Here is a 14,368-nt window from a genome sequence, read left to right as displayed (position 1 = left end):
CCAGCGGTTCCATGGGCGGCATGCGGAGCAGGCCGAGCCTCTCCATACCGTCACAGTTCAGGGAGGAGGCACCCTGGATTGGGGCCTTGTTGCTGAAGGGACGGTCTCTCCACGAGACCGACACCTCGTCCAGCATCTCCGGAAAGACTGGAAGGAGCTGCCTCTTCGTCCTCGCTGCTTGGGGCAAGTTCTTCCCCTCGTAGCGAGATCTGGAGGTTTCCTTGGCCGCTTCAGGCCATGGGATGTCCAGCCTGGATGCAGCGCGGTGACACACGGCCTGCAAGTCCATGCTTAGGACAGGCGAAGCTGGTGTGCTCTCGCCCGGGGGAGCGGACATCACTCCCGGCTTAGCAGCCTGAGCCGATGATACGAAGATGTCATCCCCATCTGAGTCAGACAGGAGGAACTCAGAGGTATCCTCTTCGTCCTCCATGTAGTCCAACTCCAGGACATCCTCTGCGGGTGGAACCATGGTGAGGTCCAATTGGGAGCCCCAGCTTGACACAGCGCGGGGCTCCGCTCTCGCGGCTCTTGCCGCCACCAGGTCCCAGCCTGAAATGGCGTGGGGCTCCGGTTCAGCGGCTGTCGCTGTTGTTGAGCCCCAGTCTGACCCAGCGCGGGGCTCAATCTCTGCGGCGGACGCCACCATGTCTTGATTGCCGGACGGCGAATCAGCGGACATGAGGGGGTCCTGTCCCGACAAGCTAGCTTGGCGTGCTAACCGTCGGCGGAGGCTCTTCATGGTGAAGCGGGTACAATGCCCGCACGAGCCGGGGTTATCGATAGCCTCCAGTGTTCCAGCCCGAGGCAGGACGAGCAGACCTTGTGTGAGTCTGTGCCTGAAATTTTAAACCCGCAGCCGCATAGCCGAGCCTCCGAGTCCCTGACTACTCTGGTGTGAGAGAGAGAAGGGTCCATCTTCGATCGCCGGGGTGTCGGCGTGGAGTGGACACGCTAGTAACAGGTACGTTACTGAGAAAAAAATCTAGCCTTGCCGTTAGTCCGAAAGGAAAAAAAGGCGACGGTGTAGATTTTATTCTTTAAAGAATATTAACTGGTGTGTTAATACCTTTTTTATCTCTGTCTGAGAGAAAAGAGAACGTCCTCTTTACCGTGGTGTCGGTGTGGAGGGAAGAACAAACTAGCAACAGGTATGTTACTAGCTTGAAGAAAAAAATAAAACCTTACCGTTATTTCGACAGAAAGAACGGCGAGGCAGATTCCAATATTAACTGGTGTGTTAATATTGCTAAATCTTCTTGCAAAGCAAAAAAGTAACCGGCAAGCGCCCGTCGGCCGAATGTTAGCTTGGGTTCAGTCTGTGGACCGTTAAGCTAGCCCAGTTACTGATAAACGAGATGTGCTCTGAAGCGAGAAGAGGTGTTTGAATGACGCTGCGTCGTAGCGCAAGCTACTTAAAGGGTGGGTGGATTCCCTGACGTTGACGTCAAGATCACCAGCCAATCAGGATTGGCGTAATGAGATTGATGCTTCTGTTTGCATACGCGTTGAGGCGCATCCCATAGTGAGACATCGAACAGAGTGTTATGAATGAGAACGACGCCAGCGTCCTCTCACATCCGGGTAGTTAATTACCAAAAGGTTAATTGTAGAAATCAAAATAATAGTGCAGGTAGCCAAGCTAGCAGCTCTATGAGGCTCTACTAGATAACTGCATGATAACATCAGCATGCTATAGGAAAATCTGGAACGGGACAGCAAAGTCACTAGGATTCATTTATTTGGGATTATGGATGACTTTTAAAATGTGGAGCTAATTCACTAAGTACATGTTAAAGGTCCCATGTCATGCTTTTCCGGTTATGTCCCCTTGTGTGTTATGAAGGTTGTTATGCATGTAAATGGTCTGCAGAGTCACAAACCCTCAAATTATTAAAGGGGCCCCGGGGCGGAATTATTAAAGACCGTGGTACCGTTAAGCACGTTATCAGTCTTTTTATCGGTACTGGAGACATTTAAAACATATATTTCATACGTATTATTGCTACATAAACATTATATTGCAGTTTTAGTTTTGCCAACTCCGTTTCTAATATTCAATAAGACTACAAAATGCGTCTATGATGTATTTTCGATCTTTCCAATCCAGACGAGAGATCTCTCTCTCCCCCGTCTGTGTGCGAGGGGGCGGGGCAGTTTACACACATGAAGCTGCTACATGCATGGAACACACACACACACACACACACGGCGGAGATGGCGGAGAGAACTAAGCGCTCCGAGGTGTGGTTAAACTTTACCCGTCTCGAGGTGGACAATGCTCGTGGCCAAAAGTGCAATAAGAGTTTAGCATTTAAGGGCGGTAACACGAGCAATTTGTCTAAACATCTAGCAAATGTGCACCACATCCAGACGGAGAAATGCACCATTTTCGACTGTCTTTCTAGTAGCTCTGTATCCCCATCTACGAGTAACGTTTCCATGTCAGGTATGTTATGTATACCTTAATCTTCCTCCAGAAGAACCGTTAGGCCTTTTGCAGCATACCTATATGCCCCACCTCTGTTGCTCTGTACCACTGTATTTTTGCAGTAAATACTTGTTTTGTGTTTGTTTTTTACAGTTCTGTAAGTTCACGTTATGTACAATTTGTTGTTTAGTTAATTTACCTTTTCTTTTTTTTCAAAAGAACCGAAGATAGGGCTTTCATACCAACGCAATTCCCGTTCTAGGTCCGTGCTAAAGCTTTTCTGGTTCGGAACCGGTTTTTCTTTTCAGCCCCCGTTTTGTTCACACCGCCCAGAGCCCGACTGGTGCTGCTGCGTCATGACGTCACCGTTTACTTCGCTGATTTTCTCCCCAACGGCGTTGCGGCGCTCACTACAACAACAACAACAACAATGGGGGACTGCCTTGGGTCGATGATCGTGTTGCCTTTAATCACACGAAGCCAGATTAAATTAAATAACGACTTCTCCAACCTTATACTTTTCTCCAGAGTGCCGTGGTTCTTTGTTTATTAAGGTGTTTCAGCGGCATTTACCGACCACTGCTGCTCTTCCACCGGAGTTTATTCTCCCGTTAGCTCCGGGTTAGCTCACATGGCAGCGGGCGCTCTAAAGTATTCACTGTCTGACTGTCACACAAGCAGCTGATACATATCCCCAGTTCCCCATAAGTGAATGTGTTTCAGTCTGAATTGACGCTGTTTGGCATCACAACGCTGTTATGAAAGTTTCTCTGGTATAAAATGGGTGATGTTAGCATAGCAACCAAAGCTAAACTGACTATCTTGACTACTTGTTGTTGCTATCCTATTGTGGCATAAGCCGTTTTCTACAGGCACATTTTACCGGCATATTTTTCATTATGATTCTACTTGTGATAGTCGGACATGACAACCTGTGCAGCCCATGTATTGATTCCATCCGATAGCTGCTATAATACAAAACAACACGTCTGTCTCCACAATGATCAATAACAGCGAATGGATGGTCAAAGTAAGGTACAAATAAACAGAATCACACAAAGCCTGGTTAGTGTTGCCTGACTTTATTAAGTGTGTTTATGTGTGTGGTCGCGTTCTAGTCACTTTGCTCAGCGCTAGTGCTTGTTACAACTTGTATTCGCCGTACTTGCCATGAACTGTTATTGCTCAGGTTAATCTCGCCACCTCCAATGTAAGCATGAAATATTTGGTTCTTAGATCTTGCCGGGTTGCCGAGTGGGGCCAGAGAATAGACCAGACTCCAGCAAAGGTCAATTGTGTAGTGCGCCATCTAGTGGGATCAACTGAAATGCCGGGTATTGCAGGAAAAAGGCAAATGAATGCGGTCTTTACTATAATTTGGACAATTTTGTACCAATATTCGGCGGGCCGGATTCAAAAGCCCAACGGGCTGTATATGGCCCGCGGGCCTTAGTTTGCCCATGCCTGTTCTATAGAGATGGGTACCCCAGCAAAGCTCCGGATCATTTTCGAAGATAATGATATTCGCAAACTGGTTCTTCCCTCGGCATCCCCGGAACACTCAAGGACCTTATTTGTGAAATTAAGGAGACATTTCATATTCCAGGGGAGTTTTCAGTGATGTATCAAGACATGGAATTTGGTGGCCAGTTTTTCACTTTGAGCTACATTGAAGAAGTAGAAGACAAGGGAACATTAAAGGTTGTACAAACCAACCAATTGTACTAAATCTCAGTAACGTGGAAGTGTCCGACGTTGACTCCTCTCTAGCAGAAGAATCTTACCATAATTCTTATGTCCACTCATCTGGATCTCAGTACACCATCCTTCTCTCCTCCTCTGGTGAAAGTGGAACACTTTGCCGGTCTCAGGTGTGGCCTGCAAAGTTTCAAATCCCTGCCTTTGCTTATGATGTAGACCTTTTGCTGGAAGCAGGCAACCAGGCCTACCAAAAGGATGGCACCCTTGTGAACAATCCCAGGCTGACAAGTAGCATACTTGAAAAATTAGCAGAGACAATATTTGTATCCCGCATACCCTGACGGTGTCCAAGTATTAGCTTTGGCAGAAGCCTTGGTAGAGAAGTACCCATGCCTCAAATAACCCGGGTCTTTTAATGGCATATATGGTTGGCAACAAAGGATACAATAAAAAATGGGCAATTACTGGGCAAAATTGAGATGCCGTTAACTTGCCTGTCCAGACCTGGAGGTGAACTCACATAAAAGGCAGAAGTCAAATGCAAAGGGTCCAAAAGGCATCAAAAGGCTGAAGTAAACTACCTGCCACCGCTGCCATTTGGGGAGACAAAGGACACTTTGGAGAAGGAGAGAGTAGACTTATTGACAGAAATAAAGAAGAAAAACAATGAGAAGATTGTTGCTGAGAAAATGGAAACTCTTTTTCATATCGAAGACTACAAGTTGTCGAGCATTGCCCTGCAGTCCAAGACTTCATAGAGAGTTGGCCTGCACTGTTCTCGGAACATCAGGTAAATCTAGCTTTCATGTGTTTTTCTACCTGGTTCTGTGATAGCTGTTTGTGTATATGTTGCAGGTATTAACAAGATACACTCACTTCCCATTTTTTATTCATCACCTTGCTAATTCAGTCTCACACTAGGAAAGCTAGGAAATCATATTTTTTTGCATTACATTAATGACATGGTTTTTTTGTATCACCCTTTTGTTTAAGATCAAAGAGGAGTTCAGAAGAATAACAACTCTTCATCCGGAGCGAACCTTTTTGATGAAACTGCGGAAGATATTTGGGGGAAAAAGGCGGGGTTGCTGGCTAAAAAATAAAACCGATGCTGTATTCACTCAGTGAGGTACGCTTTGAAATGCATACAACAACATTATTTTTACTGACAAAACTAAATTATAATTGAATGCACCGGCCATTACAGATACATTTTCGGCATCTTTGAAGTTATTACGTTTTTTCTCACCTCTCCCCGTGATTTAACTGCCTGTTTTTAGACTACAATGTAAATGTGAGGCATTCTCTTAAAATGTGTTTGTAAATTTGAGCCGTGCTTAAAAGAGGTTATTCAAAATAAATTGAATTTAGTCATGCCAGTGAAACTTCAGTTCATTTAGTTAGTTCATAGTTAAAAATGTTGGATTAAAGGTTTACACAAAAACTGATTTTTGAGTAAGACAAACAATTGGCAGCTAAAAATATAGTAACATGTTTTTATTTAATTAGAAAAACGTATTCACAATTTTGTACTTTAACATTTTTATATATATATATATATATATATTTATATATTGAATGTTTTGTAAGCTGTTGCTTAAAACATGAGGAAATAAAGTTGATGTTTGTTTAAAAGTGTTTGTTGTTTCATGTTTTGTAGTAGCCTTAATGTAAGATTGTGTAAAAATAAGATTATTTTTTAAACTAATGCATATAGAGCTGGGATGTTAAAGGTAGAAGAAATTACATGTAAATATTTTTGCAATAAAAGGTAAAGAATAGTAAGTAAAAACAACCTGAAAAGCCACACATTTTGACTGGAGATTTGTAATTAGGCGCAAAGGTATTGTAAGTAGAAATGACTATGGAATAGTGATTAACAGTTACTAACATAGACAGACAATTGACAGTAAAGTTTATGCGAGTACCTTTAGTTATAGACACTTCTTAACTGTAAGTAAAGTGTACTTGAAATATACGCTGTAAAATCTACTTGAGTGCAAATTATTACCTAGATGAAGTAAATCTTACTCCCCATTTTTTTCAGTGTACGTGTAACATTTAATTTATATTTCAAAGGTTCATTATTACAGTTTTATTTTTTATTTTATGTGACGCACAATGTACCATGCTGTTATTATAATGTTCTTTATCAGACCCTTCAAACTGAAACCATTTTATAAAAATAAATAATATGAATATATCATATACGTGCAACGATTAGTCGACTAATCACCTAAATTGACGATTTTTTTCATCTTTAGTCGAGGGCAGCCTGTTGTACGTAGACGGCTCTGCTAAGATTGTTCCCTAGTTTAGGTTTCATGTTATGTGTTTAGATAGGTTCCTGTTTTATTTTGATAGTCTTGTCTACCCTCATGTGTCTAAAGTACGTTTCCTGCCTTGTCTGTTTTCCCACGGTTGTGATTGTCTAATTGTCTTCACCTGGTGTTGTCTGTCTAGTATATATAGTTCTCGTCTTCCCCTGTCTCGTTGCCAGATTGTCTTGTGTGTTCCAAGCCTTCCAGCGTAAGATCCTTTTGTCATTGTCCATAGAGTTATCGTCCATAGAGTTAGATTAGTGTATTAGTAGTTTTTGTTTTGTTGCTTTATGTATTCAGTGTGTTATGACCTGTCTACATTAAAACACTTTATTTTTGATACTTTGTTTGTGCATTTGATTCCACGCCCTTGTACAGCCCTAACACAACCCTACTCCACATACATTAATCCCGTAAGCAGTTTATGGATTAAACCTTAAACCACTAAGCCATAGATGGAAATACATCTATTATAGACTGTGAACATTATTTAGCTAAACTTATACTTAACTGTAATTTACATTCCAGTTTTTAGTGGTGATACCAATCCAGACAGATATGTGACCTGGCTTCTGTTTCTCTGTATTAAAAAAATGCAGGTTACTGATGTGTGCATGTGGGTAAGTATGCAGTCTATTTATCTTCGGTTTCACAGCCTCACTGAGGAAATGTGTCGGCTGCTCTCTGCCAGAGCAAGCCAAAACTCAGTTTAATTTGCTCAGAAAGCTGTTCCCTTGAGACGCTGTGATTGATACGTTAAACAACAAACCCAGCTCTACAGTGAAGCGTATCGGTCCGGTGATTCAGCAGTATTTGGAAGCTAGCTCTAGTTTGTGCGATGGCAATCTCTGTGCAGTGAAAGATGGAAGATGGCATTTTGATTCACTGAGCAGAATCCTATGGCAAAAACAGCACTTTCCAAATGTATCCCCATTTGTGTATCTGAGGTGAAATAAGGCTTGTAGCAGAGGATTACCTCCAAACAATTAGCTTTTACTATACTATATACTAATACTGCTCCTTTTGAAAACATGCCTGTAGCAACACATCTATGACAATTGCTCTCCCGTAAATGCAAAGCAGTAATCTAAAGATGTTCTAACAGTGTCCTGGTTGATAGCTCTCAGACTGAAACTTGCAAACGGCTGTTTCCGTCAGGAGAGTGGGCACACAGGCTTGGAATCAGCTGATTAGCCTGCTTAATGCCTTCAGCTTTGTCAATGAAATCTTTAGCCAGACTGCTTTGTACAGACAGTGTAGAAAAAAACCCCTGAGAAGTACGCAGGAGGAGAGACTTCCTGACAGCTCATTTAACATTCTGCCTGCTTCCACCCACTTAATGTGGAGCCCCCACCTCTGTGACAATCTTCTTCTTTTTTTATTGACTTTACCATGATGGTGGAAGTGCCTGAATATTTTTCAGACACTTTCACCATGATGGTTCTTCACTGTACACAGGAACTATCAACTATCAACCCAGAAATAGCAAGTGGCATTTTCCTGGCAGCCTCTGTACTCATGCCCCCGTCCCTGACATCCTTGAGTCCAGTCGTGTACATTAATAAATGATGGTGGCAGGGCTGACGGGATTCACGCCCGCCTGAGCACCAGCTGCAACTAGAGAATGCAATTCCTGAAGAAATTGCTAGTGGGAATGCTTTATGCTGAAAAGCTGCCGCTGAATTGCTATGCTGAAATGTAATGTGTAAGAAGAAAGTGAAGAATTTAGATTGAAATGATACATGAACACTGGGGGCTTGAATGTGTGATGAGAGAAGAAAAGAAAGTAAAAAGGCTTGGAAAAGCAGCAGAATATTTGAACTGCAAACTTTTGAACTAACTTGATGGCGAATGATCTGTCACCATGCCAACGGCATTTGATGACATCCCATAATACGCTTAGATGCGTTGATGGTTGCATCGTTACCAAACCTGTGAAGTTTTGGGCTGTTTGGAGCATTTTCACTGAAGTTATGAGAAAACCGTGTTTCATGGGGAGTGTTGGGGATTAATTCTGTCTTACTCCTAGGAGTCTAACCTTTTCTGTGTGTTGACGTTGACGACCAACCCTGAGTCTGTTATCTGTCTTAAGGAATGGGAGGCTTCAGCTATTGTTAATACTACCAGTTTTTATGACCGGGCTCAGAGGGTTTTATGACTGTGAGAACGCTGGCTTCTAAGCACCACAGACAGGTGATTCAGTTTCTCCAGATGTTGGGGCTATCTCCAAGTGTTCCCAGAATGTTTACGTCAGCTCCCCAATATGTGGATTAACTCTCTGTAAGCTAGTTAAAAGGTCTATCGAGAGAGAGAGAGAGGCTATTCAGAATTGACGTGGCAATGCACCCGTGCAGTCAGAACCTCTGGCAGCTGTGATGTGAATTTCTCCGGCGGATACTTGTAATACACATCAGTGTTTGACATCAAAACTCCTGCTCGTCCCGTGTCTCCTTCATGAGTCGGTGACTCCCACTGCATTGCTACACAGAAGTTTCCTCCATAGTGAGCATTGTGTTGCCATGGCAATGGCATGTCCCGTAGATGTCTTCATGGCTAGACTGTTAGCACACGTGAAGTTTGAGCACTTTGACCATTTTCATAGGAGTTATAGCAATATCGTGCTTTATTGCAAGGCATGCGTTGCCATGGCAACAGCTTTTGAAGAAAACTCACTAATGGCACATAGACATGTTAAGGACTGGACCATTAACTGTCATCTGAAGTCTGGTGGTGTTTGGACCATTTGCATAGGTATCATGACAACATCGTGTTTTATGGTGAGGGATGCGTTTCCATGGATCTCAGATTTGTCGTAGAGCTGTTGAGGCATGGACCAGTGATATACAAGCGAAATTTGGGGGCGATCGGACCATGTCCATTGGAGTTAAAGCGACATTGTGTTTCATGGCGAGGGATGTGTTTCCATGGAAACGGCATATGATGACACCCCATAATTGACATAGAGCTGTTGAGGGCCGGACCATTAACCATTATCTGAAGTCTGGTGCTGTTTTAGACCATTTGGTATCACGACAACATCGTGTTTTAAGGCGAGGGATGCGTTTCCATGGAAACGGCACATAGTGAGATCTCAGATTTGGCGTAGAGCTGTTGAAGGCATGGACCGGTGATATACAAGTGAAGATTCGGGGACGATTTAACCGTGTCCATTGGAGTTACAGCGACATCGTGTTTCATGGCGAGTGGTCTGTCGCCATGGCAACGGCATTTGATGACATGCCATAATACGCTTAGATGCGTTGATGGCTGCATCGTTACCAAACCTGTGAAGTTTTGGGCCGTTTGGAGCATTTTCACTGAAGTTATGAGAAAACCGTGTTTCATGGCGAGCATTGTGTTGCCATGGCAACGGCATTAAAAGAAACCCCATCATTGATGTAGAGCTGTTGAGGGCTGGACCGCTGATGTACGAGCGAAGTTTAGGGGGCGATCGGACCGTGTCCATTGGACTTACAGCGACATCGTGCTTCATGGCGAGTGGTCTGTCGCCATGGCAACGACATTTGATGACACACCATAATACGCTTAGATGCGTTGATGGCTGTATCGTTACCAAACCTGTCAATGTGACATTATTGTGTTCCATTACACAGGTGTTTATATGTGAACTAACGAGGCGTCCAGAGATCACAGGTTTCCATTGTTCTGAATGAGAGATGAACCTCTTACATGTGAACGTTTTGTGGAAGAACCGTAACAGATATCCGTGAAATTTCAAAACGTGAAGCATGTCAAGGAAGTTGAGTATCTGAAGTGTAATTTTTGGTGTAGTTTCGGGTTAATAATGTGGCCTTTTTGGCAGTTTAACTAAAGGCGTGCGGCTGCTGCCGTGAGGAAATATCAGCCTGAAATTACAATGGGCTTTAATGGAGGAATGTTGAAAGTTTTTGTCACTTCATGCCCTCAAGAGGCATTTTGTTGAATTATTTTTTGCTTAATTATTTGTCATTTTTCAAGCTACGAGATGTTTTCCTACATTTGTCATGAAAAATTATGTCTCAGGAATGTAGGGTTTGGGAATTATGGCAGTTTTAAAAAAAATATATGAAAGCAAATTTCAAACTGTCCTCCACTCTAACTCTGACATCACGCACTCTGTCTTAACGAGCTGCGCAATGTTAAAGTTAAAATGTAAAAAATGTGATGAATTATGGGATGTATCTCTGGAATTATGAAAGTTATGAATGAGAAAAATAATAGCCATTGATTCCCGACCGAGCTGAACGTTTTGATGTTTGAACGGAGTTTCTGCGATGTTCAATGCGGGAGGAGAAGAGGGCCAAAATAACAGGCGGAATAATAAACTTTTCGTCCGTAGAATAACAGATAGTTGGAATGCTGTTAACAGCATTCCAACTATCTGATGGCAGACATGTCTGCTCCACCGGAGAAGAGACAATCACAAGTGAGCCGGCCGCTGCCACTGTCTGGTCAAGCACTGGTTGACAAATAAAGTCCCCCGATCGCAGACTGGGGGGACCCATTACTACAGGGGCTTCACAGATCAAGCCATTTTTACCAATGATGCCACAGAATGAGGCCAACTACTGTATCTACGAACCTCCAACATCATATTACGCCAAAGGTTTTGATTGCTGATAAAACTTTACAGCTGTTACCATCATTATTATTACCATGCAGTGGGTAATGTCAGCCCAAATGATGGAAGAAGCTCATTCTGCGACCTGGGATCGTTAAAGGAATATTACACATTGACACATAACGGAAACACTAATACATGTCCTCATCAGTTTTCCTTTGCCAGTCAAAAAAAGTTTTGAATGAGCTAGATATAGATATAACAAAGACTAAAAGGAATCTGCATTTGATGGAATTGAAATGACTAAATGTCCTACACTGCTTATGATGAAGAATCATTCATTAAGGACAAAAGTTCTTCATTCATAATTCAGGCCTAATGTCAGTTACAACCCATTTTTGTTTGTACATGTCACACACGTATTGGTCATTATTTTAGATTTCAAAATAGTGTACAGTACTGCTGACATACTGCACAGAACAAATGAACACATTTCAAAGAGATCAAGAGAAAGAAACATGTGTAACCTGCAGCTCTGATGTTACTACATGCTCATACAGCATCTAAATCATCATCAATGAGTTCTTTGTATTCAAACAAATGAATTGAAGCTTCACAAAACAAACATACACATTCACACCAGGGTTTCCGCTAGGATTTTTTCTCGCCGGTCAAATGTCCGGACAGAATTTATTTTACCGGACAAATTTGAAACTTACCGGTCATGTTTCAATAATAATAATAAGAATTGTGTAGCAGAGTTTCCGTTAGCAGGTAATTACGGATTAGGACCGGATATGCTGATGTTTAAAACTCAGTTAATGGGGATCGTTTTTATATTGCTTCAGTTTATAATCGTTACAGATCAAAAGTTCAGATTCATTTTTCAATAAATGATTCCACAAACAACAAACAACATAATTACTACATTCAAATAAACTACTTGTAGTAGATGAAGTACATTATTCAAATTAACTTTGAATAATAACACGGGAGAAACGGATGCTCTCTTTTCCCCTCTCCCTCCTGACAGCCCGTCAGTTTCTCCTGCAGCTCGCTAAACAGTGGGCGGGGCTTCAGGTGATCATGCAGAGCTGCGTGTCTCCATCAGACTCAGCAGCTGATCTGATCTCTCTCTTGGGTCCGGTTACACTTCACTCGCGTTTATGTCCATATCGATCAGATCCAGCTCTCCTGATCGGCCTTTATAGAGAGCACCGATCAAACTATTAACAGTGAATATCGGCCGATAATGATCGGCGGCTGATCGATCGGAGCATCGGACATCTTGACCGGCAGGTTTTGATTAAATTTTACCAGCTAAAAACCGGTAATTACCGGCTAACGGAAACCCTGATTCACACCAGTCTATGATTCACACGTACAAAACATAGATTCATTCATTTTACCGCGCTGGAGATTTCATCAATGCGATTCAATTCTGAAAACCTATACATCGTTTTGAATATACTTTACCTAAGAGAAACAACGTCTCTCTTTAGAGTGTACTGTGAAAAAGCCAGAAGGGGAAAGTGATGAGTTTAACAAAGAGTCATCTTTAGCATCTTGATCGTTTTTTAAATGTAAAAACTCCTTAATGCACTGAACCAGAGAATAATTGCAATTTTTGACAAAAATGATGATTAATTAATAATCACTTTTTTTGTACTTAACCATGAAAAACACAGGGCATCATTCTTCGTCAGTATATGTGTTCTCCGTAAAAGCCAATGCTTGGTTGTACATTAAAGAAAATATATCCGGTATTACTAAAATATCAGATATAGTATGTTAGGCTGTAAAAAGAACAACATACGATACATGCATGGCCTTACTGGATGATCAATACAGAAGGGCTGAATCATGAACACTGTGGTTCATTTTGCTCCTCTGAATTAGATCATAAAACATACATAAGATAACGTGAACATAAAGATTGAAATCATGTCCCAGCCAGTAATCTTGTGGGAAACATTTGTGTTGACACATCGAAGCTTGAATAAGGAGAGTATATCTGGGGGTGTGGGTAAAGCTCGAGATGGAGGCACAGATACATCAGAGATTATTCTAAATCATATCTAAGTCACAATCATGTCTAATTGTGTATCATGCAGAGATTGTATACCCATACAATAATGATGTCCTCCTCATAAGAACATGAACTTGGCCAGCCTCAGCAGCAGACTGCAGACACAAGTTATCTCATCGCCACTGACAACCTGGGTGTGTCTGAACAACATCAATATTTACCAACTTACTGTGTCATCCATAGCATCACAACCCACACAAGCACATTCATTAACCGAGCATTATGCAATTGTATAAACCCTTATATATCATCCTAATGTTTTAAACTACTGGCCACCTTAAACGCTTTAAAACGCGTACATTTTAGCCGTTTTACAGCCTATGTTTTCCTGTTAAACTTCCAGACCGCAGACTTCAATTCACACACTCCGGTCCATTGTGTGGAGCCTTACAGGCTGCTAATTTGATTAAAAGAATGCCCTGCCCTCCCACATACTGAAAACACAGATTCACCGGTGAATACACTTCAGTTTAAACTGAAAAGAGACGTATACCCGCCGCAGAGCTAAGTAGAGGGGCCGTTTCCTCTGTAACCCGCTGGCAGCAGGTGCAGCGGGTTCACTGGCACACTAAAGCAGAAATTAACTTCAGTGGAGAAGGAAACATGTCTTACCACTCTGCTCCCCCAGAAAGACCAGTTTGAATTTTCTTAAAGGGTTTCCAAAGTCACTGCCCACGGACATTTTGAGAAGGAGGTGGGGGAACTCTGGAGGAAAGTCTGAGTATACTTGTGTGTGTTTCCAGTCGAGTTCGGTGTTGGTTGGTGAAGATGCCCGGTAGAAAAGGCGGTGATGTTGCTTTCCGTTCAACGTCGCGCTCTCTCTTGGTGATGGGAACACACACTGCTGCTGCACCGGGTTGTGACGTATTCATTTTTTCCTCTCACCAAAGGTCGCCTGCGCATGCGCGGCCTCTCCTCGTTCTCTGTTAAACTGACAGACGTGATATAAAATTACGTCATGTGAGTCAGTGGAGAAAGTGAGGAAAATGTGGTGCCTGGCTTAAAAAAACCTAGAAAGTAACACATATTTTGTATTATACATTTTATCATGATATTGGCAAGAAAAACATGTTCATACATTTAAAGTTAGCAATAACAAAATGTAGTATTTTGTGAAACTTCTTTCTAGCATGATTAACCTAATCAGGTGTATGTTTTATAATGTTTTTGTTTAATGTGATATATGCCTGGCTATGTAATTAAAATAATAATTCAACTTGCAGCAGGGTCCCAAGTTCAAGTATTTAGAATAACGTCTTCTCTTG

At 42.2% G+C, this 14,368-nt stretch overlaps 1 protein-coding gene across 2 annotated transcripts in view; it reads right to left on the bottom strand.

The window, feature by feature from the left end:
- The window catches only part of rab6ba (RAB6B, member RAS oncogene family a), a 189,978-nt gene extending 176,023 nt beyond the window's left edge, over positions 1-13,955 (bottom strand). For both annotated transcript variants that reach the window (XM_034235641.1, XM_034235642.1), the window contains exon 1: positions 13,716-13,955. In XM_034235641.1, the coding sequence (XP_034091532.1) occupies positions 13,716-13,785 (70 nt within the window). In that variant the 5' untranslated portion in view covers positions 13,786-13,955. The remainder of the gene's footprint in view (positions 1-13,715) is intronic.
- Between the last annotated feature and the right edge of the window lie 413 nt (positions 13,956-14,368).

Source organism: Gymnodraco acuticeps, unplaced genomic scaffold, assembly GCF_902827175.1.
Source record: "Gymnodraco acuticeps unplaced genomic scaffold, fGymAcu1.1, whole genome shotgun sequence".
NCBI lineage: Eukaryota > Metazoa > Chordata > Actinopteri > Perciformes > Bathydraconidae > Gymnodraco > Gymnodraco acuticeps.
The sequence above is the reverse complement of the archived record's forward strand: the minus strand, read 5'-3'. Positions and strand labels throughout refer to the sequence as shown.